The 26303-nt window shown below is 46.1% G+C and overlaps 1 protein-coding gene across 2 annotated transcripts; it reads right to left on the bottom strand.

The window, feature by feature from the left end:
• Positions 1 to 191: 191 nt before the first annotated feature.
• Positions 192 to 24134, bottom strand: LMAN2 (lectin, mannose binding 2). Of its 2 annotated transcripts, none has more exons than XM_026006368.2 (8): positions 23692 to 24134; positions 23405 to 23523; positions 11997 to 12114; positions 10379 to 10458; positions 10037 to 10198; positions 9825 to 9939; positions 6340 to 6459; positions 192 to 1145 (listed from the first exon to the last, which is right to left on the bottom strand). In XM_026006368.2, exons 1-8 carry the CDS (start codon positions 23885 to 23887, stop codon positions 1114 to 1116), a joined length of 942 nt encoding a protein of 313 aa, XP_025862153.1. In that variant the 5' UTR covers positions 23888 to 24134; the 3' UTR covers positions 192 to 1113. The 2 variants fall into 2 exon arrangements, with proteins under 2 accessions (XP_025862153.1, XP_025862152.1); XM_026006367.2 differs by lacking the exon at positions 192 to 1145 and adding an exon at positions 1908 to 4631.
• Positions 24135 to 26303: the final 2169 nt, after the last annotated feature.

The raw sequence follows: 26303 nt of genomic DNA, 5'->3' as shown, positions 1-26303 counted from the left end.
GAATAAATCAATAAAATCTTTTAAAAAATAAAATAAAAAATAAATAAAACAGTGTGTGGCACAGAGTGGGCATGTCAATATTACCTGCAGTGCAGAGAAGACCCCCTACATATTAGAAACCTTGATATATTCACCGGCAAGAGGCAGGGCTGTTCTTAGCCTCAAATAACAGAAAACATGACTCACAGCAGTTTGAGCAAATACAAATTTATTTATTTTTTTACATAAAAGCCCAGTGGTCAGGAGTCCAGGGCTGTGGCAGTACCTCAGTGATGCCCTAAGGACCCACACTCCATTTGCTCTGGTGTTCACTTCTGCCCTGGTGGTCACAGTGGGCCTCTGCATCTTTGGGGATCACCTCCACATTCCAGCAGGAAGAGGGTGGGCAAACAGCCACACCAGCTGCTATCTGACGCTTTTCACTGAGAACCTCAACTGATTGTCTCCAGCATCTCAGCAGGCACAACTCTCAAAGAACCACCCTACCTAAGAAGCTGGAAGATGTAGCTGAGCATTTAGCCTTCCGGCAATGGAAGAGGAGGAAGACGGGGAGCAATATCCAGAGTACTTGATTCAGTGATGCTGGGCTCATTTGGAAGGATGAATGCCGGTAAATATGTTGGGACAACTGGCTAGGCATAATGGGAAAACCAGATCCCTTTATTACACCCTACACAAAAGTTAATTCCACAGAGATTACACACTAAATTTGAACAGCAAAACTGGGGGAAAAAATCTTTGGAAAAGATTAGTAAATGACATTAAAATGTAGACTGTATGTCACATGACATCATTAGAAAAGCAAAAAGATAAGCATACTGAGTATCTGCAAAACACACAACCTAAGGATCACATGAAAACACACATATATCCACAAGAAAAAAAGGAGGGGCAAAAAATTAAACCATCATGGAGGAAATACAAACAGATGTTTGAGGATACAGAAATCCTTGACCTAATTAGTAGAGAAAGGCAAATTAAAACTTTTACACCGGGGATCCCTGGGTGGCGCAGCGGTTTGGCGCCTGCCTTTGGCCCAGGGCGTGATCCTGGAGACCCGGGATCGAATCCCACGTTGGGCTCCCTGTGCATGGAGCCTGCTTCTCCCTCTGCCTATGTCTCTGCCTCTCTCTCTCTCTGTGTGACTATCATAAATAAATAAAAAAATAAAAAAAAATAAAACTTTTATACCTATCGGGATGCCTGAGAGGCTCAGTGGTTGAGTGTCTGCCTTTTGGCTCAGGGCATGATCCTGGAGTCCTGGGACTGAGTCCCACATTGGGCTCCTTGTGACAAGCCTGCTTCTTCCTCTGCCTATGTCTGTGCCTGTGTGTGTCTCTCATGAATAAATAAAATCTTAAAAAAACCAAAACGTTTACACCTATCAGACTGTCAAAAAGTATACACTTACAAATATCGAGTGCTAAGAAATGGGCCAAAGGAACCTCAGTCACCATGGTGGGAGAAGAATGGATACAACCCATTTTGGAGAGCAATCGGACATCTAGTAAAACTGGAATGTACGTAAATTACAATCTGGCAGTTCCCGCACACTTGTGCTTGGAGGGAGATGCGCTCAAGAACCGTTAGAGCAGCATTCTAAGACCAAAAACCTAGAATCCATCCAAACATCCAGCAGTGGCCAAAGGGAGAGACTGGAGTCCACTCATGCCATATCTCAGCCACGTGTAATGCAAAGATTCACAAACAATGCGCAATTTTAAGATCTGAGAAATACATCTGTGTACCATTGGTAATTTTTAAAATGCAAAATAATACTATATACTTATGGATACATACCTCCATGGTAACATTTAAAAAAAAAACCACACATTTAAAAAATCAAAATCCATAGCAATCACCTCCAAAAGGAGGGGCACATATTTAGGGCAGGGGACAAAGAGGGATGCAAGTGTGTCAGCAAGATTTTATTTCTCATTTTGCATAGCAGGCACAGGAAGATACATTTATATTTAACTTTTGTATGATGAAATAACTTCATTTTTTAAAAAATATTTTTATTTATTCATGAGAGACACAGAGAGAGAGAGCAGAGACCTAGGCAGAGGGAGAAGCAGGCTCCATGCAGGAAGTCCGATGTGGGACTCAATCCTAGGACTCCAGGATCACGCTCTGGGCTGAAGGCAGATGCTTAACCGCTGAGCCACCCAGGCGTCCCTGAAATAACTTCATTTTTAAATGCACACAGCAAAAAAGTGGATTACAGCAGCATGATCCCACATGTATGAAAAAGCGTATGTGAGAGCACACATTTAACCTTCTAGGGAAGCACCTCCAGGTATGAACTTTGAAAAAGATGCCAAGGAGACACTGACAGCTAAGAACAGACCACAACCGCTTCAATATTGGCCTTCAAATCACTGGTCTAACACTGGCTGGTTCCCAAGCCTCTAAACTCATTCTAACCACCCAGTGTGGTTGTTTTAAAACTGCGATTGCCCTGCCGCCACCCGCCACCCCCCACCCCACCAATATACTCCCTTTGCCCACACCCTACTGACTTCTTAAACCCAAACTAGAGAATACAGGTGACTTTCATTATCCAGGTGACTCCAATATGCAGCCAAGGGCAAGAGCCATACAGTACAGGATGCCAATCTGCCTGATAATTCAGTAATTCAGGGAGGGCCAAGACAGGGCCAAAATTAAAAGCCAAGTATGGCGAGTGTGGTGCTGACGACGGTGGTTGTAGCAGCCAGAGTTCCAGACCCGGGCCTCAGCTTTTTGTGTAGTGAGGACACAGTGCTCTCCCTAAGGAGGGAGATGGTCAGTGAGACAGGTGCCACTCAACCTAGTGGATTTCCAGAGTCCAAGTGGTTTAAGTGTTGTGGAGAAAAATGAGTTAACACATGTCACCTGCTCAGAACCATGCCTGGCACATAGTAAGCACTCAAAGTTAGCTAATTTCCAAGTAAAGAAACCGTCTTGAGAGAAAATGCTCAGTAAAATATTTCAATAAAGATCATGTTATTCTTACAGCTCCCAGCCCCATGAGAAGAAAACACAGCTCAGACTTCTGTCACTGTGATCTTGTAAACAATCCTTTGACATCTAACCTGCGAAAGACAAGTATTACATATGCAGAGGACATATCGAGAAGGACAAGAGAGTGAAAAGTGGATCAATGAGGAGCCCAGGAGAGTGAAAGACTGACAGGAAAGTAATATCTCGCTCTTCACCTCATCACTTCTATCCATTTTTTTATGAGAATCTAATCAAGAATGTGACTTACAGAAAGTCTCGTTATGACAGGAAGACGGGGTTGCTCTTGCTTTTTAAGATGGAGACTTAAATGTTATTTTGAGTGGGAAAATGCTGAAGATGGTTCTGGAATGGATGAGGACACACTGTTCCATGGGAGGGTGAGGGACATCTAAGAGCAGTCTGGAGAGCAGAGGCAGGCCATGGCCAGGATGGACAGACCCATGAAAGCTGCCAGATGATGGTGCTTTCTCTTCAGCTGCTGGCTTTCTTTCACCTCCAGTGCCACCTTTCTCCCTTTGAGGCATCCCAAAAGGATACTGACTGACCCCAGCCTATCCTCCTGCACCCACAATCCCATCCAGCTCTTCCTGAAGCCCCCTTAGCCAGAGTTCCCTAGAGTTCACTTGGGCTTAGGTCACACCCTCCATGTGGCACCCCACATCGCCCCTAGCTGGAGTCTTCCACCCAGAGGCTCAGAGCACATGGGAGATGGCCCAGGGCCCCATCCCAGTGAGTCCGCCTGCTATGTGCCACCAAGCAAGTTTCAGGGTCAACTCCAAGAGCTGTGCTTCCCCACCTAGGAACAAGAGCACGGCACTTGCCTCCTGGGGCTGTGTGGCAGGGCCGAGGGGCAGAGGCTGAGAGCTGTAAAGCACTGGCCACCTGAAGGTTACTTGAAGAAAAGGAAAAGCAAACCCCTTAGGACAGTCACACAGCTGAGGTTGGTTATTTCATTTTATTTATTAGCCTACGGTCACATTCTGAGCCCTACCAAATTGCTCCTCCAGCCACACTTGAGGGTCGGCCTTGGGAAGCTCAGAGGGTAACAAGGCCAAGGTTCCCCAGTCAGCCTCCTCTTCTACCAACACACGCTGCACAGAACAAAATCACTGCTCACATCCTCAGGCACTTACCCCAATGTGGTAGTGTTCAAGAGCTGACTGCCAGTGTTCAAGAGCTGACTGCCAGGGCCCAGCTCCAAACACAGTTTCCTCCCTGCTCCCAAGATGCTGGGAACAGGCAAGGACCTCTGTCCGCAGCTGTGGGGATGCCAAACCCTATTCCCTAGCCCTGCAGCCTGTCCCTGCTGGGCAAAAAGCAAAATGTACGAAAATACTTTTGTTTCTTTGAAACGGTTAAGAAATAAGGTCATCTTATTTTTCTTTTACAATCCCAGTAAAAAAAAGTTCACATTAGTGCCGGGGCCCAAAACTAGGCCCTTCCCTGGAACAGAGCACCGGCCACTCAGTAGAAACGCTTGTTCCGCTCCTGCCGCTTCTGAAACACTACGGCCCCCACCACAGCGCACACGATGATGCCCAAGAGTGCACACAGCAGCAGCAGGAACACCCGCCACCCCGTCAGGGGCCCACTTCGGAAGTTTCCAGTCGGGTCATCCACATTGTCTGGGGGAGAAGAGAAAGGAAGCTGAGGCGGCAAAACAGAGGTGTCAGGCAAGTCTCCCAGGAGACAGGAGAGTCCAATAGGATGGAGCAGAGTAACAGGCCACAGCCAGCCCTACTGGTGGAAGCTGTTTCCTGCTGTACCAGTGAGGGGCAGGGGAAAGGACAGAGGGATGATCCCACTAGGATTGAGCTTCCCAGGATCAAAGTCCCAGGAGCCCTCTGCTAGAAGAAGCTGGTGAAAACTGGATTCCTGGCCTCCCCAGGAGAGCCTGAGTCTGCACCCTGAGTCTGCAGAGGCAGGCCTAACATCTGCATTCACAAACCCCACCCCAGTCCCATGCAATGGTCCAAGGTCTCCCTCTGGAGAAACGCAGCTCTGGCCAAAGACTGCCTTCACACCTGGATGCATTCCATGGCTTCTAGGGGGTTACCCAGGTCTCTACCCCGGGTCCTTATGCTCCAGACACATCACTTCTTTGCCTGTTAACACCATCAACGACTGCCAGGAATGAGGCCCTGATACATGAGGTATCTCCTAGAATCCCAATCAAAGGATTCAAGTTCATCAGTCTATGGGGAATGGACTGGGGTCAGGACTCAGGTTCTTATGCCCTGTTCCTGCCACTTGGCCTACCTCCTCAGCCACAACCCTCCACTCCTCACTGTGAGGGTGGCTCGGGCCTCCTCCCAGCCAGGCCTAGAATGCCAGCCAAGAGCCAACTTCCATCCTCCTTTCCCACACAACCTGACCAGGGCAGGCCTGCTGACCTGGTCTCAACACCAGCCTCTCCCCTCCTCTGTCCCCTGGCTCTGCCTCAGTCACTAGACTAAGCCCCAGGACAGCACCTAGCCCAGGGCTGAGCAGAGAGTGGAAGCTGTGGAACCATCTGCTAAAGGAATAAAAGGATCAAAGACTCTGCAAATGAATTAATCCCTGCCTGGCCAAACTCATGGGGTTGCTCTGTAGCAGATTTCCAAAAGCACTCAGCAGCCAGAAACCTTTCAATCAAAGGTTGCAAAAAACATAGTGTACAGCAGAGTCTGTTTAGCCCCTGAAATGTTTACAAGCAGTTTGAATCTTAAAAAAGTGAGATGTCATGTAAAATGCTGGGTTCCACTCCAGCTCAGTCCACATGGTGACCTTGGGCTAGGCTGAGAGGCTCCTCACTGACCCCCTCCGGCCCACAGGAATGACATCAGGGCTCTTGGGGTGGATGTCCACACACACAGGAGTTTCAATTCAGCCAGAGCCCTTGTTTTGTGAAAACAGACTGGGGGCTAATTAGCATCATGGGAAGAATCCCAGGCTTGGGGTTTTGCAAAAAAACAAACAAACAAACAAACAAACAAACAAAAAAACACCTCAAGGTCAAATCTTGCCTTTACTTCTTTCTAGCTGAGGGAAACTGGAGGATCAGTTACTCTGGCTTATGGTGGGACCTACTGCCCAGGCCATTCATACCACCTACACCAACAAATTGGCCCCTCTGGCTTTACTGGCCATTAACCCACTACCAAGCACTGGCAGAAGCAGATACCAGGTGTTCACATACCTACTCATTAGCACTGATTGCTGAGCCAAGACCCCCCTCCCCCCGCCCCCAGGCCACACCCACAACTGGACTAGGCAAGAGCAAATGGACCACAGACACTCAGCCAAGCCCCACCCAATGCCAGACCCAGGGCAGGATGGGCCTCAAGCATGTACCTTTGGGTGACTTGAGGAAATTGACACTGGGCTCAATCTTGGTCCAGTCAATGTTCTCTTCGTCAGGCGTGTGTTCTACCATCAGCTGGAACAGCTTCATGGAAATGATGTCATGATTGTCTGCAGGACCAAGAGTTAGCTTTTAAGAGGCACGGAGCCCGCCTTATGGCACATGGCCCACGCCCCTCCCCAGAGCATGACTGTTGCTCCAGTCAGGGAAAATGGCCAGGACCCCAGGCAGAGCCCTATTCCTTACTACTGAGGGGCCTGTTTTCTTCCCAGCAACCTCCAACCAGCAGGCAGTATTCCAGGGCCTGGAATCTCTCTCTAGAACTCAACAATAAGAAACACAGGAGGATGGGGCTCAGTGGTTGAGCATCTGCCTTTGACTCAGGTCATGATCCCGGGGTCCTGGATCAAGTCCCGCATCAGGCTCCCTGCAAGGAGCCTGCATCCTCTGCCTATGTCCCTGCCTCCCTCCCTTTTTCATGAATAAATAAACATTAAAAAAAAAAAAAAGAAAAAGAAAAGAAAAGAAAACCTGGGAGGAGACAGAATGGACAGAAATAAGCATGAGTTTTATACTCAAAATCACTTGGGTCTAAATCCTGAGTCAGTTTCCTTGTTTATAAATCTAGATGATAATCTCTACCTTGCCTGGTTATCATGCCAAGAAAATAAAAGAGTACATACAAAACAGAAAACAATACCCAGCAGATAGCATGTACAGAAAAGGACCTGCATATTATTCTATGGCTGGTTGAGAAGCCTTATCCTCCCAAGGGGCAGGCAGGCAGCTGCCAGGCACTCCTATCAGACACCCAAGAAGAGAATGCAGAAGAACGACTCAGCAACCAGCTGAGGGCCAGGTCCCAATACATGGGCAGTGAGTGTCCCCAAGGAGACCTGAGAAAGGTTCAGATCTAACCAGTATGGGCAGAAGGAAACCTCTGCTTGACAGTAAGTGATCACCCTATTTTGAGATGGGGAAGTTCAGAGCCAAGACGAGAGTCCTGGTCCCTTGATTCTAGTATCAACTCAGCTAATCAACTGGAACCTGAGGAAAAGCCTCATGTTAAGAATTCTGGAGACTGGAAAAGAGAGAGCCTAAGGATCAAGGACCTGGCAGCTGGGTCAGGCAGAGCCATGTGGGACCTGACAGCCCTGTGAGCACAGCCCCAGAGGCCCAGGGACAAGTCCTGACTCTGAAGTCAGACTGCAGTTCCCATCAGGGCTCTGTACTTCCTAGGTCTGTGAACATGGGGAAATCCCTTTACCCATCAGGCTCCCCATGATGTCAGGTGTATAAAAGGGAAGAGATCACTGCATCATGTGACTACCCAGGAGAGGTCTGCTGCAGAGGCTTGCATTCACAACCCTTTGATTAATGGTTAGGCACTACTATGTACACAACCATCTTTAGCACTCTACCGGACCTCTCCAAACAGCCTCAGAGAGTATCTACTGCCACAGATCTGGCTTTGTTCCCAGAACCTTCTTCTAACACAAGCTGGAATACCATCAGGTAAAGTTCCAGATAACCTGAGGGGAAAGATTGTGGTGGAACCCTTGATGAAACCAGATTGACATCCAGCTGGCACCTGATTACCAGGTCATCAACAAGCAGGTAATGATTCCCTAAAGCTGTATAACAAGGCAAAGGGACTTACTGGACCATTCTCCCCATTTTTAGGTATATGATTAAAATATCCATACTAAAAACTAAAACCTCAAAAGTATTACTCTCTGGGGACCAAGTGGACCCAGAGATTTCCATAGTGAAAGAGAAGCTCCTGAACAGTGGCTGGAGTACAGGTCCTGGAAATGTCTATCCTGAGGATAAATAAGCCCTTTGATTCTATACGTTCCTTCACACTTCTAGTCAATAGGAGCTAGTCCTGTACCCAGTGCCCTCTGAGGGCCCTAAGGCCTTCTGAGGATCATGGCCAATGGACCCCTGTGGTCCAGTGAAGTTTGCACAGGCTGGCGGCACCCCAATGCTTACAGAGCACACTGTGGGCCCTGCCTTTATGAAACTTACAGTTCGGTGAAGGGGACACAATGAAATAAATTACATGGCAGATTCCAAGACAAATAAGGGCTATGAAGAAAAATAAAGCCAAGAAAGGTGCTAAGGAGTGCACTGGAGACTGGTGTGTGTGCAATTTTAAATAAGGGAAGCAGGGATGCCTGGATGGCTCAGTGGCTGAGCATCTGCCTTTGGCTCAGGGCATGATCCCCAAGTCCCAGGATCAAGTCCCACATCGGGCTACCTGCATGGAGCCTGCTTCTCCCTCTGCTATGTCTCTGCCTCTCTCTTTCTCTCTCTATCATGAATAAATAAATAAAATCTAAAAAAAAGAAAAGGATAAATAAATAAGGGAAGCAGAGGCACCTGGCCGGCTCAATTAGTAGAGCTTGAGACTCTAGCTTGTTGTAAATTCAAGCTCCACACTGGGTGTAGTGCTTATTTTAAAATATATATATATATATATATATATATATTTTTTTTTTAATAAAAATACAATAAATAAATAAGGGAATCAGGGAAGGCCCCACTGTGGAAGTGACATCTGAGTAAGACCTGAAGGAGACATGGGTGAGGGTGAGACACAGGTACAAAGGCCTGGCAGGAGGGCACCGGTGTGGCGGAAGAACAGCTAGGGGTGATGTAAGGGAGCAGGAGCCACAAGTCACAGGTGATGGGGTCGGGGAGGCAGAGGCAGTAGCACACAGGGTTCAGCAGACCACTACTAGGACAGACAGGGGCCTTGACTATGCAGGAGACAGGAGTAGTGATGAGACTTCACTCGAGCTTTAATGAAATCGTTCTGGCTGCTGAGCTGGGATAGATGGTCAGGGGCTGGTGGAGAAGAAGGGGACCATGTGGGGTTCATGCAGTCATCCAAGTGTGTAAAGATGATGGCCCAAACCTGCCAAGTAATAAGGGAGAGAAGTAGTCTGCTGCACTGACAAAACAAGGCCAGCAGGACTCACCAAAGGACAAGAGGCAGCATGTAAGAGAAAAAAGAGAGACCAGAAGGACACCAAGACTTTTTGGACTGAACAACTAGAGCAATAGAGGTGCCATTTATGCCATGGTGGCAAGATGTGGGCTTCAGCTGTGGGCATGTGAAGGCTGAAATGCCTGTTGAGTATCCAGGGAAAGACGCTGAGCAGGCTGTTGGTGATGTAGGTCTGTAAAGGTCTGAGCTGGTGATGGAAACCTGGGACGCTGCTGCATCTGGATTCAAAGCCCCCTCGCTGTTAAAGAGAGGGGAAGATGGCTGAGGGAGTGTTCATGGAATAAGCCCCAGGTGTGCCAATATTCCCAGATGCTGGAAAGTGGAGGCAGAAACCCAGGTGCATGTGGAGCCAAACAAAGGGAGTTCAAGTAAGAAAGTAATCAATGAGGTCACAAGCTTCCGACAGATCAGGGAAGGTCAAGACTGAGACTTAATGCCCTATTCATCCTAGACACTCACCAGACAGGTCACCAGTGCCAGCTGAGGCTCCAAAGTAGTAACCAGTGGGCAGGCGCACTCCCGTGATGTCAATGCAATTCTTCCACTCATTCTTGTCCTCTAGGTCAGTCATTACCTGCAGCCAGCCAGCAAGTCAAGTGCACATCAAGCCCAAGCCCACCCACCTTCCTGAGCCCCCACAGACAGAGCTGGTCCCCATCCCGCCTGCTCACCGTCAGCCGGCCCCGAGAGTAGCGCACAGCTAGGAAGGTATCATGATCACGGTTACGGAAGTCAGCCGTGCAGCCTGCCAGCTCCGTCCAGCGGCCATCTTTGCTATGGTCGTAGGACAGGGAGCCATTGTTCACCATCACCGAGATGTACGGGAACACACGCTGAGACGGAGATACCAGTTACTCCATGGCCGGCCCAGTCTGTGGGAAGCAGTAGGGGCGCCCACCACCCCAGTCCCTGGAAGCCCCTTTTGTGCTGGGACCAGGGAGAAGTCCTGGTCCCCGGCCCCCAGCCAACTGCTCAGCTGTTTCGATCCTATCTGAGGGAGAAAGCAGGCATACCTCAGTGGTCTCATCATTGGGATAGGTGTCCAAGAAGATGGCTAAGCCGTGGAAGTTGTCTTTGCTTCCAAACACAGGCCCTGGAATTAGAAGGAGATGCTGTCATAATGGAAGATAATAGAGTTGTCCCCTGGGTACTTGAAGGACAAAGTAACACCAGTATAGGAGGTGAAGGCAAGAGAAGTTAATCTGCGGTCATTCACCCAGGAGAGAGAAGGGATTTCTAAGGGAGGGGGAGGTGTCAGGGGGTGCAGCAGGGAGGACTCAGAATCTGAAACCAGAACTGTTGAGGTAATAGCACCTGGCTGTGTGCTCGGACACATCAGGTGACAACAGGGCAGAAAAGACCCCTACAGCAAAAACCCTATCCTCTAACCCAGGGGTCGGGTCGGCAACTTTCTGTCAAGTGCCTGAGAGGAAACATTTCAGGCTTTGCAGACACATATGGTCTCAGCCACACAGTCTTCCTTGTTTTTGCTTTTTAAAAAATGGTAGAGGGATGTCGGGGTGGATCAGCAGTTGAGCACCTGTCTTTGGCTCAGGGCGTGATCCTGGAGTCCTAGGATCGAGTCCCACATTGGGCTCCCTGCATGGAGCCTGCTTCCCCCTCTGCCTCTCTCTGTGTCTCTCATGAATAAATAAGGAAAGAAGGAAAGAAGAAAGAAAAAAGAAAAAAAGAAAAGAAAGGAAAGGAAAGGAAAGGAAAGGAAAGGAAAGGAAAGGAAAGAAAAAAAAAGAAAAGAAAAGAAAAGAAAAGAAAAGAGAAAAGAAAAGAAAAGAAAAGAAAAGAAAAGAAAAGAAAAGAAAAGAAAAGAAAAGAAAAGAAAAGAAAAGAAAAGAAAAGGCAGGGCACCTGGTTAGCACAGTCAGTTAAGCATCCAATTCTTAGGAGTTGGCTCAGGTCATCATCTCAGGGGCCTGGGATCGAGCCCTGCATTGGACTCTGCACTCAGCTCTGCTCCCCCTCTCTCTCCCCCTTTGTCCCTTCCCCTGGCTCAAGCAGTCTCTCTAAAATAAATAAATACATCTTAAAAAAAAAAAAAAAAAGGGTACGGGGGACACTTGGGTGGCTCAGGTCGTGATCCCGGGGTCCTGGGATCGAGTCCCACATTGGACTCCCTATGGGGAGCCTACTTCTCCCTCTGCCTGTGTCTCTGCCTCATGAGAGATACTCTCATGAATAAATAAATAAAATCTTTTTTTTTTAATATTTATTTATTCATGAGAGACACAGAAAGAGGCAGAGACACAGGCAGAGGGAGAAGCAGGCTCCATGCAAGGAACCCGATGCGGGACCTGAACCCAGGAATCCGAATTCACGCCCTGACTCAAAGGCAGATGCTCAACCACTGAGCCACCCAGGCATCCCAATAAATAAAATCTTAAAAAAAAAAAAAAAAAAAAAAAGGGGGTGTAGCATGGTAAAACCCCTCCTTGGCTAGTGTACAATACTAGGCCACAATGGGCTACAGAATTGAGCTACAGGATCCAGTGATCCCTCTTCCTATAGGGACACTCCCCAGAGCAGACTCGAAGTCTCAGGTTTCCCCCAAAGAAGAGCAGGAGGGCCCTAACAGGAGGATGCAGAATATCCCCACCTATACAAGCACCTACCTACCTGGCACAAGGCGGTCCCGGGTGTACCACAAGGCAATGCCGTCTCCATGGAGATTTTTCTTCCCCGTACCATGGACTTTAAAGTGGACATGCATCTCCCAGTCCTTGAGGAAACAAGGCTGCAGGGAAAGCAGAGAGATGCTCAGAACTCCCTGGCCCATCCTGTCAGCTAGAGGTGACCCAGCGCAGGCCCATCTCCTTCACTGAGACTGGAACTCTTTGGAATAGGGCCAGACAGCAGGGCAAAAGGGCCACTGACCAACAGAGTCCCTACCCACCACCTCGGCATTCTCAGCAGGAAGGGAGAAGGCTGCTGGGCCTCCCAGGTGGGGGCCACACCCCCAAGGCTGCCTGAGGCCCAGACTGCCCATCCTGGCCCCAGTCTTCTCTTGGGCCTGGCCACAGGTTCTCAATTTATGACTCACTTTCCTCAACATTAGTCAAACCTATCAGCCCTGTCTGCTCTCTATCCCCACTGCTCCTGTCCCAAAATCTTGTGGAAGGATTACTACCTCTATTTGAGCCACATATTTTACAAAAAAGAAAGCCCACTCGAGACAAAATAATGTCCACAGCAGGTTAACTGGATGGTCCTGATTCACATCCAGATCTGTCGGGACTCAGAAACTTGTGCTGTGTTTTCTATGCCTCCCATGACCTTCAGGCCTTCAACACAGAGTGCAAGAACTCTTTTCTGGTCTCCTACCCCCACTGTCCTCCTTTCTAACCAACCTTCCAAACTGAGGGACTCAAGCCCAGGTCTGGATTACTCTAGACCCCAAAGCTCTTGGCCAGCACACTCCCACCTCTCACAGACCCGGTCCAGCTTCAGTGTGGTGACAGTGCCAGGGCTGGGGGGCTGCAAGGGTCATGCTCTGGGGTCCCTGTGCTACTGTGATGAGAGAAAAGTCAGGTACTCCTCAGTATTCAGGAGCACCAGGGGCAGAGCTGAGCACTGTCCACAATAAGGGGAAAGCCTGGCCAAGGAAGCTGCTCATGAAAACTAAGCTGTTGACACATACTCTTAACAAGAATCCACTTGTAAGTCTGTAGATGGGTATGGGAGCAAGTGTTTAAACAAAGGCTGATTAGAAAAATAAACTAAAACAAGATGTTGTTGATTTATCAGATTGGCAACTATTAAAGAGATCATCAACAGCAGTGTAGACAGGGATGGAAAGAAACACATGCTCTCAAACAACCAATGGGACTGTAGATCCTCCCATCTTCGTAGGACAATCTGGTTATTGCAGCTTTTTAATGGATCAAGGTAGATCCGTTAAGCCTTGACACTTGAAGATATCAAAGATATTAAGTGACTCACCCAAGCCTGAAATTCTTCGACAAGCAGTCTTACAAATACAGTATCTGGCACACAAAAGACAAGTTTATCAACAAAAATCAAGGTGGGGGGGCGGCAGGCTGATGGGAACTCCAGACACTGGACTTTCAAGTAACTGGTTTTCTATATTCAAGGAGATATAAGACTGAAAACTTTGGAAAATACCTGAAATTTTAAATAATCACACTATAAGAAAATAATGTAATGTAAAAAAAATACAATAACTGAAGTGAATAATGTAATAGACAGATTAAAAACAGATGAAGAGAGACCCAGTGACCTCAAGGCCAATCAGACAGAAAAAAATACCGAGGAAGGAAGTGAGAATAAATGGTAGATACAAAACTGTCAGCAACAGAGAGTGAGAAACTGTAAGATACATATAGAGTTTCAGAATGAGAAGTGAGAGACCAAAGGAATATTTAAAGAGATGTCCCCATACTTACCTAAAACTGATTCAAAGACATTATTCAAAGAATCTTAAATCTTATAAACCAAAGTAGATAAAAAGAAAACCATACCTAGGCACTTTAAAAAGGGAGGAAGGAAGGAGGAAAAAAATAAAACCTTAAGAGCAACAAGAGGGGAAAAAAAAACCCGCATAAGATTATCTCCAGAGGAACAATTAACCTGATAAGGGACTTCTCAACAGAAATACTGGGAGCAAGAAAATAACAGAATGAAACAGGGATGCCTGGATGGTTCAGAGGTTTAAGTTCTGCTTTCGGCCCAGGGCTTGATCCTGGGGTTCAAGGATCGAGTCCCACATCAGGCTCGAGGGGAGCCTGCTTCTCCCTCTGCCTGTGTCTCTGCCTCTCTCTGTCTCTCATGAACGAATAAATAAAATCTTAAAAAAAAAAACAAAAAAACAGAATGAAACATTTAAAAAAATAAGAATTTTCTTATTAAAAGAAAATAGCAACCAATATAGGAGTCTATAATTAACAAATGTACCCTTCAGGAATGAAGGTAAGGGGCACTTGGGTGGCTCAGTTGGTCAAGCGTCTGCCTTTAGCTAAGGTCATAATCCCAGGGTCCTGGAATCAGCCCCATATCAGGCTTCCTGCTTAGCGGGAGCCTGTTTTTCCCTCTGCCTGCTCACCCCCTTGCGCTCTCTCCCTTTCTGTCAAATAAATAAATAATCTAAAAAAAAAAAAAAGTGAAGGTAGAATTAAAACATTTTTAGATAAACAAAAACATTAAAAGTTTCATTCATCAGAGAGAAGGCAAATTATCCAGATCCAGGTGTAAAGTCAGACATTCAGGAAGGAACATAGAGCAACCAATACAGTAAATGTGGGAGTAAAAAATCTAAATAAATATTTGACTGCAGGGTGCCTGGCTCAGTTGGTTAAGCTGACTTCTGTCCTCAGCTCAGGTCATGATCCTAAGGTCAAGCCTGGCGTCGGGTTCCCTGCTCAGCAAGGAGCCTGCTTCTCCCTCTGCCTACATCTCTGTCTCTCTCTGTGTCTCTCATGAATAAATAAACTCTTTAAAAAAAGAGAAAAGAATAAAGTAAGTGACAACAATGGGGTAATTAAAGTAGTCCAAGATCCTTGCATTGTCCAAGAAGAAGGTACACATTATCATTGGACTTTGGTAAAATATGGCTGTGTGTCTTAAACTCCAGAGTAACCACTAAAAATCGGGAAGCAAAGAACTTTCAAGCCAGCAGAAGACTAAAAATAGGATAAAAATTAACCAATCCAAAAGAAGACCACAGAGAAAAATGAACAGAGAATAAGCAATACAAATAGAAAATAAAAAAAGAAGGTATAATCCGGGTCACCCTGGTGGCTCAGTCAGTTAGGAGTCCAACTCTTGGTTTCAACTTGGGTTGTGGCCTCAGTGTGGTGAGGTTGAGCCCTGTGTCGGACTCTGCGCTCAGTGAGGAGTCTGCTTTAAGACTCTCTCCTCTCTCTGTCCCTCTCCTTTTCTCTCCCACTCTCTCTGATAAATAAATAAATCTTAAAACAAAAAACAAACAGGAATGCCTGGGTGGCTCAGTGGTTTAGCGCCTGCCTTGGCCCAGGTCTTGATCTTGGAGTCCCAGGATCAAGTCCCACATTGGGCTCCCTGCATGGAGCCTGCTTCTCCCTCTGCTATGTCTCTGTGTCTCTAATGAATAAATACATAAAATCTTTAAAAAAAACAAAAAAACAAAAAAACCCACATCATAATTATACTAAACGTGGAAGACTATATATTAATAAGCCTACATAAGATCTCTCTGTATTATTTTTTACAACTATAGATGAATTTATAATTATCTCAAAATAAATTTAATTTAAAAAGTAAATAAAGGGCAGCCCGGGTGGCTCAGCAGTTTAGTGCCGCCTTCAGCCCAGGGCCTGATCCTGGAGACCCAGGATCGGTCCCATGTCCGGCTCCCTGCGTGGAGCCTGCTTCTCGCTCTGCCTGTGTCTCTGACTCTCTTTCTCTCTGTGTCTCTCATGAATAAATAAATAAGACCTTAAAAAAAAAAAAGTAAATAAAGGGACAACTGGGTGGCTCAGTGGTTGAGCACCTGCCTTCAGCCCAGGGCGTGATCCTGGGATCCCGGGATCAAGTCCCACAGCAGGCTCCCTGCATGGAGACTGCTCCTCCCTCTGCCTGTTTTTCTCTCTCTCTCTGGCTCCCTGCATGGAGACTGTTCCTCCCTCTGCCTGTTTCTCTGTCTCTCTCTCTGTCTCTCTCTCTGTCTCTCTCTCTCTGGTTCCCTGCATGGAGACTGCTTCTCCCTCTGCCTGTGGCCCTGCACCGCCCCCTCTCTCTCTCATGAATAAATAAATAAAATATTTTTTTAAAAAATTAAAAAGAGGGGATCCCTGGGTGGCTCAGCGGTTTGGCATCTGCCTTCGGCCCAGGGCATGATCCTGGAGTCCCGGGGTCGAGTCTCGCATTGGGCTCCCTGCCTGGGGCCTGCTTCTCCCTCTGCCTGTGTCTCTGCCGATCTCTGTGTGTCTCTCGTGAATAAATAAATAAAATCTTTTAATAAATAAATAAATAAATATAACAAATAAAAAAAATAATTAAAAAGAATAAAACACAGGGAAATTCTTCACAACACTGAATGCAACAAGTTTCTTGGATAGGACTCCAGAGCACAGACAACAACAAAAAAATAAAGTGAATTTCATCAAAATAAAAAATTCCTGCACATCAAAAATATGGAGAGAACAAAAGGACAAACCACAAAATGGGAGAAGATATTTCCATATCATGTGTCTGATAAAGAAGTAGTGTCTCCAGAATATACAATTGCAATATAAAAAGAAAATTTCAAAATGAGCAAAGGACTTCACCATTTTTCCAAGGAAGAAGAAAAATGGCCAATAATCACATGAAAAATGCTCAATGTCATTAGAGAAATGCATAACAAAACCACAAGATACTCCCTCACACCCATTAGTATAGATGTCTATTATTAGAGGGAAAAAAAAAAGGAATATAACAAGTGTTAGCAAGGATCTGGCTGGCTCAGTGGGTAGAGCCTGTGACTCTTGACCTCCAGGTCATGAGTTCAAGCCTCACACCAGGTGCTGAAATTACTTAAAGAAATGAATAAACTTAAAAAAAATAAAATTAAAAAAAATTTTTTAAAGTGTTGGCAAGAATGTGGAGAAATTGGAACCATCATGCATTGCTGGTGGGAATGTAAAATGGTATAGTTGCTACGGAGAACTGTTTAGTGGCTCTCAAAAAGTTAAACATGGGCTGCCTGGGTGGCTCAGTCAGTTAAGCATCTGCCTTTGGCTTGGGTCATGATCCTGGGGTCCTGGGATCAAGCACTCTAAGGGGATGCTCATCTGGGAGCTCCCTGCTCATCTGCAAGCCTGCTTCTCCTTCTGCCCCCGTCCCCTGATACGTTCTTTCTCTCCCTCTCTCAAATGAATAAAATCTTAAAAAAAAAATTAAACATCGAATACCATATGACCCAGCATTTCCACTTCCTAGGTATATACTCAAAATAACTGAAAGCAAGGACTCACTCACGTACACCCATGTTCATAGCAGCATTACTCACAACAGCCAAAAGGTAGAAACAACCCAACCATCTAACAAGTAAATGTACTAACAAAATGTAGTGAACACATACGGGAACAATTATTCAGCCATAAAAAGGAATGAAATACTGACACATGCTACAACATGGACCTTGAGCTATGCTCATTGAAATAAGCCAAACATACAATTATTCTATGATTTCATTAAATGAGGTCCCTAAAAGAGTCAAATTGAGACAGGAAGTAGAATATTGCTTACCAAGGGTTGTGGGGACCAAGGAATAGAGTCACTGTTTAAAGAGTACCAAATTTGTTTAGGAAGATAGGAAAATTCTGAAGACAGACGTTGGTAATGGTTTTCCAAGGTGAATGTACTTACCGCCACTCAACTATACACTTAAAATGGTTAAGATGGTAAATTTTATGTTTATGTACATTTATAATAAAAAATGTGGGATTTTTTTGCATGTGCAGATAAATAATCAAATAATTTTTGTAGATAGCCATTACATTTTTAAACACCATTTAAATGCTAATGAGTATCCTACTGAAGAGAAAGTTTTCATAAATTAAATGACTTAGAAGTAGGGCAAAAAGATTAAAATGACAAATTTTGTGTTTTACCACAATAAAAATAAACCAATAATCCCCTGAAAGCCTAACTATATGTTTACAAAATAGAACTCTTAAAACATAAAGAAGTGGAAAAAAAGGAAAAGGGCAGAAAAAGATACAACATGCAAATGCTAACCAAAAGCAAGCTTGTAGTAAATAAATTAAATAAATAAGCAAGCAGGCTTGTGCAGCTACACCAATAAGAAAGTTTAAAAGGGGACTTTCTAATGATCATTTCTTTTTTTTTTTTTTTACGGCTTTTTTTTTTTATTGATTTATGATAGTCATACAGAGAGAGAGAGAGAGGCATAGACAAGGCAGAGACACAGGCAGAGGGAGAAGCAGGCCCCATGCACCGGGAGCCCGACGCGGAATTCGATCCCGGGTCTCCAGGATCGCGCCCTGGGCCAAAGGCAGGCGCCAAACCGCTGCGCCACCCAGGGATCCCTCTAATGACCATTTCTTAATGAACAAAAGATTTCATTTGCCAGGAAAATTTTGGCCTCAAAATCTATAAAGCAGAAACTGACAGGATTACAAAAATAAAAACAAATCCAGAAACCAATTTTAACATACCTCTCTCAGTAATTGATAAAAACAAGTGAAAATGTTAGGAAGAATATAGATATTTGAACATAGTCAGCAAATCTGACCAAGGACCTAAACAGCACAATACCTCAACCTGCTGAGAATCCACATTCTTTGCAGACATACAAAGAAAATTTTCCAAAAATCTGACCATTTGCAAGACTCAAAAGACTTCCAAGGATAGAATCTGTTCTAGATTATATTTTTTGACCATGATAAAATCAAACTAGATATTAATAACTTTTTAATAACTAGAAAAGCCCTTATACCTTTGAAAAAACTTAAATAATCTCACCTCTACAAAAATCAGCCCAGAAACCAGATTTCAAATGGTCTTGATGCCCAGGAGTTTTCTGCATCTGGGGAGAACACACTGAGATAAGACCCCCAAGCTGGTACAAGGTGTGCCTCCAAGCATAAGGGCATTTGTGAACACGGAGATGAGAAAGGAACACCTACCTACCCTCCTGCCCCTCATATGTTTATAGGGAAAGGAGTTTCAGGAAAGAGTACACTTAAGTTGAAACCTGGAAACGGATTCCTACAGGACTACCCAGGCTTTAAAAGTCTCTGCATATAGCAGATTGAAGACTGCAGATCAGTGGAGGGAAACAGCAAGAGAGAAAGAGACAATATAAAACCTCTCAAAGAATTTAAGCAGGTGCAGTTGAGGTACCAGCTGGAAGTGATTTAGAAGTTGCTTTTGGAGGCAGAACATGACATGGCCATGGTTTTCCATCCTTACTGCAAAGCCAAGCCCTTTGGGAAGCTCAATAATCTTAAATGCTCTGGCCCGTCCTGGGGCGAACTAAATCAGAACCACCTGGCAATCATAAAGCATTTTACAGTTAGTGGCTTCCAGGTCTTTGCTCAAAACAGCTGGAAGGCAAAGCTAATACAACAGTCATCATGAAACATTTTGATGAAAGATCACTACGTGATTTTGTGTTTTTAAACCTTAAGAAATTTAAAATATTGAGTAACCCTGCTATAACAAAACTCCCTACATCTCCATCTACTATCTAAGTGAACACACACTGTCAGCATTACATCTATAAAAACAAAAAGCAGAAGTGGTTCTGAGGCCTGTCTCATTCTGATAATAATAGCCATCCAGATAGGGATGTCCCCCTGGACAACAGCTTATTGGGATGTTTGTTTGTTTGTTTGTTTTTTAATTGGGATGTTTATCAATAAATTTTTACTTTTAAAATAATTATCAGGATGCCTGAGTGGCCTAGTGGTTGAGTGTCTGTCTTTGATTCAGGTTGTGATCCCAGAGTCCTAGGACTGAGTCCAGCGTTGGGCTCCCCGCAAGGAGCTTGTTTCTCCCTTTGCCTATGTCTCTGACTCAGTCTCTGTGACTCTCATGAATAAATAAAATATTAAAAAATAAAATAATTATCAAAAAATTGTGTAATGCATTTTGACCAGTTGTATATTAATAATTATAATATTCCCCCCTAAAACTGGTAAAACTTAGTTTCAAGATCCCAACAAAGTTAAAAGGTTTAAAGTATTACATTTATTTTAATTGCAGAGAAATAAGACAAGCTAATCAATAAGAGACTTTCAAGCATTATATATGTTGCATAGGACAAAATTCTGTGTGGGATGAAATGAAAATTCTAATTCAATAAAAAATAAACTGATATATAATTTGAGTTGATTCATAGTGCTTAAAACATACAGTGGATATCAAATTGAAATATTTAGATTCCACCGAATACACTGAAGAGTACTGAATAGTTTCATTTAAAAATGGCAATATTTGGGGGCTCAGTCAGTTAAGTGTCCAATTCTTGATTTCAACTCAGCTCTGGTCATGATCTCAAGGTCCAAGGTCATACTCCCTGCTCAGCTTGGAGTCTGCTGCTCAGCTTGGAATTTGCTGAAAATCCTCTCTCTCCCTCCCCCTTTGCCCCTCCCTCCACGGGGCGGGGGAGGGGGGCACATGCTCTCTCTCAATACATACATACATAATAAAATCTTTAAAAAATTAAAATGGCAATTTTTAAAAAAGATTTAATTTACTCATAAAAAAATAAAGATTTTATTTATTCATGAGAGACACACACAGAGAGACAGGCAGAGACACAGGCAGAGAGAGAAGCAGGCTCCATACAGGGAGCTGATGTGGGACTTGATCCCGGGACTCCAGGACCATGTCCTGGGCCAAAGGCAGATGCTTAACCGCTGAGCCATCCAGGGACCCCCAGAATGGCAATATTTAAAATACACTGGAAACTACATCCTTTGCAAACACTCAAACTTAAGAAAAGCAATTTTGGATATCAACTTTTAAAAAGAGCAAGAGGGTATATACTTTCAGATAGTACATCAGCCAAAGAAGCTTAAATGCCATTCTGCAGCTTCCACACAAGGCTCCTCAAGATGGGGCCCAATTAGCCCCTTGGGCTTCCAACTGTCCTGTGCTCCAGCCATCAGACTCTTGGGAGTTCCAGTCACCTTGGGGCCACTCCTTGGTCTGGACTGCTCAACCCCCAAACAGCAGAAGCTACGTTTTCTTTGCTCAGTCAACAGCAGGTGCTTAGGAATGCTTGCTAATTCAGTGCCCGTCCCAGAGTGATAGGGGACAAAGAAAAGTACAGAAAGCACCTCTTAAGTCCAATAAAGAGATGGTTCTTGGGGAAACACTAGGCAGAAAATTCTGAGTTCCAAGAAATTTCTTTCAGGAATTACAGGAAACAGAGGTGCCTGGAAGGCTCAGATAGTTAAGCATCTACCTTCCACACAGGTCGTGATTCCAGGATCCTGGAATGGAGCCCCATGTCTGGCTCCCTGATCAGCAGGAATCTGCTTCTCCCTCTCCCCTTGCTGGTGCTCTCTTGTGCACTCTCTCTCTCTCTCTCTCCCTCTCTCTAAAGTAAATAAATTCTCCAAAAAAAACCAAAAACCAAAACAAACAAACAAACAACAACAAAATTACAGGAAACACTCCAACCCTTTCAAGAATATCTGCAGGGCCAAATAGGAAAGTCTCTAGAGGGATCCCTGGGTGGCGCAGCGGTTTGGCGCCTGCCTTTGGCCCAGGGTGCGATCCTGGAGACCCAGGATCGAATCCCACATCGGGCTCCCGGTGCATGGAGCCTGCTTCTCCCTCTGCCTGTGTCTCTGCCTCTCTCTCTCTCTCTCTCTCTGTGTGACTATCATAAATAAATAAAAATTAAAAAAAAAAAAAAAGGAAAGTCTCTAGAAGTGAATGGAGACATGAGAGAAGGAAGATAATTATATCCCAGACTGAAAATTTCAGAATTCTTTCAGCATCACCATGCCACTGACAATGCTGACCAACAGCTACCTACAACCATAATTAACTTGTAGCTGAACCAATTTCTAAAAGTTCCAGCACTATATGTACCTTATTTGAAAAGTAATAAAATCAATGCCATACCAAACTCACTTCCATAAAAAATGTAACATTATAAGTTTAAAAATTTATCTGAAAGGCCTAAGGCAGAATAATGTGACAGGATGTGACTTGGAGATAAAGTTGTTAATGAAATACTGAGTGGGTGGCTCTCAAGCAGAGACACACCAGACGAGAAAGAACTAAGCAAGCATGAAGAGCCAGGAGGCAGTGTCCCAGACAGAGGGAACAACAAATGCAAAGGTCCTGAGGCAAGAAGGCAGCCAGAGAGGCTGGAACAAAACCACCGTTATTAACAGAGATGCCAGAAGCCAGACTGTGTAGACATGATGCTTATTTGTCCCTTTACAGGTGACCCCAAGCTCTGAGGATGAGAGTGAAAGCTGAAGAAAGTAACCCAGATGCCCCTAGCAGAAAGGAGAGAAGGAGCAGAAGAGACAGGCAGCTGAGGCAACATAAGGACAGTGTGGGCTCCCAGAACTAAATGGGGAAGCCATCCAGAATGGACCAGGGTGATGGAGAAAACTAGGACAGTGGCCAACAGCTTAAGCCCACAGAAAGGAATGTTATCAGGCAGGCTAGAGTAGGAGCAGTTTCTGCCCCATGCTGTGACCCAGCCCAAAATTAGTCCTCTTTCACTCCTTTCCGGACCTAGACTTCCTCAGTGTGGAGTCTATGTAGCAACTGATCTTGGCCACTGGTCATGTATGACATGCTAGTGACGCCTGAGGCTCCCTAACCTCTGGAGTAAAGGTCACAAAAATAAAACTGCCAACAAGTCCAGCTCCTCTATACCACTGATGACAAGACCCTCAGTGAAGCACTGGGGAAGTGGACTAAGTCTGCAAGTATTTCTAAGGGGCTCCTCCACTGTCCAGGGGGAGGGAGGGGGGCACGTGAAGAAAGCAAACTGCTGGGCTTAGATATCAGACAGATCAAAATTTAAACACCGTTTATACCATTCACTGTCTGTGTTAGCTCTGCATAAAGCCATGACAGCGATCTAGTTCAAACAGCCTTTTGAAAATTAAACGCAATAGGGCATTTTATGATCAGTGCTTAACACACACAAAATATCCAATAAAGATTCCATCTGTTCCATCTACCCCATTATTGAGAGTTCAATGCACACAGCCTGAGAGCTCCACTGTTTATCAGCTATGTGACTTTGAGTAAGGCACTTTCAACTGAGCCTCAGCTTCGTTCGTAAAGCGGAGAGAACATCGCTTACTTCACATGGCTTTCGAAGAAACTAAATGAGAAAGGTGTGAAGGGTCAGGAGCAGCTCCTGACACACAGTAACTTCAATAGTCGCTTCAAGTTACTGGTGAGTGTTCCCAAGATGAAAACCTTAGGGGGAGGGGTGCAGGGCGCAAGCCTTCAAACCGAGCTCAGGTCTGTGGGTGCTGTGGAGACTGGGAGTAGCGGCTACTCAGGGTACACCTAGCGTCCTGGGAGCCACTCACCTGGTGGTTCCAGATAGAGCCCTCTTTGCTGCGCTCATCCGGGGTCAAACGCACGTACTGGCTCGTGAGTATAGTGCTGCCTTGAAAATCCCAGAGGGGCATGGAGCTGGAACCGACCCCTGCAGGCAGAGACGGGCGTAGACAGGCGCGGTGAGAGGCCACGCCGGGACTGGCCTTGCCAGAGGCAGGAAACCCACTGAGGTGCTTCGCTCAGGGGAAAGGAAATCCCTTCGCCCAACCCTGTCCAGCCTCGCCCTCGCTGCACTCATTCCCACCCCAGGCCTCACCTTGGTAGGGCTTGATAAGCGAATGCTCCCGCTTGAGGTGTTCACTGTTACCGTCAGTTATATCAGCAACAACCGGCCCCAGCAACAGGAGAAGAAAGAGAGGTGTAGTGGGGCCAGGGCCGGGGCCGGGAAGCCCAGGCCTCCCCAGGCACCGCCGGCCCCAGCCCCAGCGCCAAATCCAGCCTTCCGCCGCCATTCTCCGTTCCTCTCGGCCACTTCCGCCCGAGGACTTCCGCCTTCCGGGCGCCCCATCTAATGTCCTCCGGCCGGAAACCCTTCAACCCTAGTGTCACCGGAAAGTTAAAAAAGCAAAGCTTCCCAGCCGAAGGGAAGGTGGCTTTATTTACTGAGCAGCCCCCCGACCTGGTCAAGTACTGTTCCATTTCCTTGGCAGCTCCGAGGAACCCACCGGCCAGCCTCGGCAAGGAGTTCTTACGAGCGACAAGAGACGCAACCAATCATGGAACAGCACGTTAGGCTTGTGAGCCAATGAGAAACAGAGGGATGGTTTGACTAGGGGCAGCCCGGAGGTCGTCTGCGAAGTGAGGCATGCTGGAACTTGTAGTTTTGAGGGGGGGCTTTTCGCGCGGGCTGGGTAGACGAAGACTGTAACGACCTCCTTGGAGTAACGTTTCCCAGTCTTGGGGGAAAGAATGCAGAATGGAAGGCGGAGGCCTGAATTCTAACTCCCGCGACCCTCGTATTCACTGAGTGGCCTGGCTGGCCTGTCCGAAGCCTCACTGGCCCTACCTCTCTCCTGGCTTCATGCCTTTGGAGATGTAGAATTCCCAGTTGAGGGCTTTCACTACTCCCGAATCAGTCGGGTTTAAGCAGGAGGAGCAGACCCGGGTCCTGTCCCGGGACACCAGTTGGGACCCATCCGCATTCAAACTGTTTGAGTGCCTGCCCACTGCACCTGCAACAGCCACGAATGGTCCAGGAAAGCGGCCTGTGGACCAGAGGACCAGAGACCAAAATCTGCTGGCCCACAGCCGTATAGAGTTCTGTTTTACCTGCTCGTGCTATTTCAATACAACGATTTAAATATCAATATTTATATATTTTTTAATGTTTTAAAGATTTTATTTACTTGGGCAGCCAGGGTGGCGCAGCGGTTTAGCGCCGCCTTCAGCCCAGGGCGTGATCCTGGAGACCCTGCATCGAGTCCCACATCGGGCTCCCTGCATGGAGCCTGCTTCTCCCTCTGCCTGTGTCTCTGCCTCTCTGTGGGCTGAAGGCGGCGCTAAACCGCTGAGCCACCCGGGCTGCCCCCCAAAAAAGATTTTATTTACTTAAGAGAGAGCCAGAGTGCACGCGCACACATGCGGAGCGCGGGGCAGAGGGAGAGGGAGAAACGGGCTCCTCGCTCAGCAGGGAGCCAGATTTGGAGCTCCATCCCAGGATCGTGACTCCCGGAAGGCAGCCGCTTATCCGACTGAGCCACCCAGGCGCCCCTTGGTATTTTCAAACCGACAGACTTAGAAATCCAAATTTCTAGGTTTTCGGGAAAATCCTGGAGGTCCAACCCCACTAGGCCCCGCAAAAGCCTTCCTCTGCTGACCTAGCCTCCCTGCTGGCCAAATTATAGCACCTGCTTGGTCCCTTTAGCTATTTGAGTAAATAACCCCTGTTACAGTGGAGAGGGAGTGTCATTTATTGCTCCTTTATTTCAAGAAACTGCCCTTTTGAATGAGTGAACATATTCAAGAATAAGTGCTGAGACATCTTTTCTGGATCACCTGTCTTTAAGCTTATTAAAGTCATAGTCTTATATGTAATACAGACATATAATACAACAAAAGTCCCCTGCCACTCCCTCTCAAAGAGTATTCCCTTCCAGAGATTTATATCTATACAAACAAGAATATGTACATTCCACTAGACCTGGAGGAAGGCTGGGATATTTGTCAGTTAGGGTCACCTCTGAAACCCCAGCATCTAAGAACCTCACTTGGCACAAAGGAGGTGATTAATAAGTAATTAGTAAAAATATGAATATTTGTTCCAGAACCTAGAATTGGGTCATGAAGAATGAGTAGGAGTTTCCCAGCAAGGGGAAAGGCATTCTCAGCAGAGGGTACAGGGGATGTAAGGACCCAGAGGGATGCCTGAGAGCATATGGGATGAAAGCAGTTCGGAATGGCTGAGGGGAGGGAGAGTGTAGCTGAGGCCAGAACTTAAAGGGCCTTCAATTTCCAGCTAAGGAACATGGCCTTTTTCCAGAAAGCAATGGGATGGTTTTAAGCATGGGAGTGACCAGCATGGATTTCTTTGGCTATGGTGAGAAGAGATTGGAGGGGGGGTTACCCTCCCAAGGGGGGGAGACTGAATAGAAGGTCATTATGACCAGATGAGAGATAGCAAGACCTAAGCCAGGGAAGTCTCCAGAGGGAAGGGGCATCAGATCTCCCACAGAACAACTAGATATCAGTAATTGATATCTCCCTGTGGGAAGCCTGGGAGAGAGCAGTCGAGAGCAGTGTTTTGAGGGCTGGAGGTACCCTACGGCTCTCTTGGAGAGGAGAAAACCTGATAAGGACTAAGAGAAAATGGGAAGTCCCAGGGTTGGCCGGGGTAAAGACATGGTCAGAGCTGAAATTGGCATCCATGGT

The sequence above is a fragment of the Vulpes vulpes genome, chromosome 4 (assembly GCF_048418805.1).
Source record: "Vulpes vulpes isolate BD-2025 chromosome 4, VulVul3, whole genome shotgun sequence".
NCBI lineage: Eukaryota > Metazoa > Chordata > Mammalia > Carnivora > Canidae > Vulpes > Vulpes vulpes.
This window is presented reverse-complemented; position numbering and strand designations above follow the sequence as displayed.

What these genes read in the sequence shown, in the direction of transcription:
- LMAN2 (XM_026006367.2), bottom strand. Translation starts at nt 23,887, where the DNA reads ATGGCGGCGGAAGGCTGGATTTGGCGCTGGGGCTGGGGCCGGCGGTGC. An exon ending in CCAATGATGAGACCACTGAG is followed by an intron (nt 10,199 to 10,378) that starts GTATGCCTGCTT and finishes TCTCCGTCTCAG; the next exon opens with CGTGTGTTCCCGTACATCTC. An exon ending in TTTCCTCAAGTCACCCAAAG is followed by an intron (nt 4,632 to 6,339) that starts GTACATGCTTGA and finishes CTTCTCCCCCAG; the next exon opens with ACAATGTGGATGACCCGACT.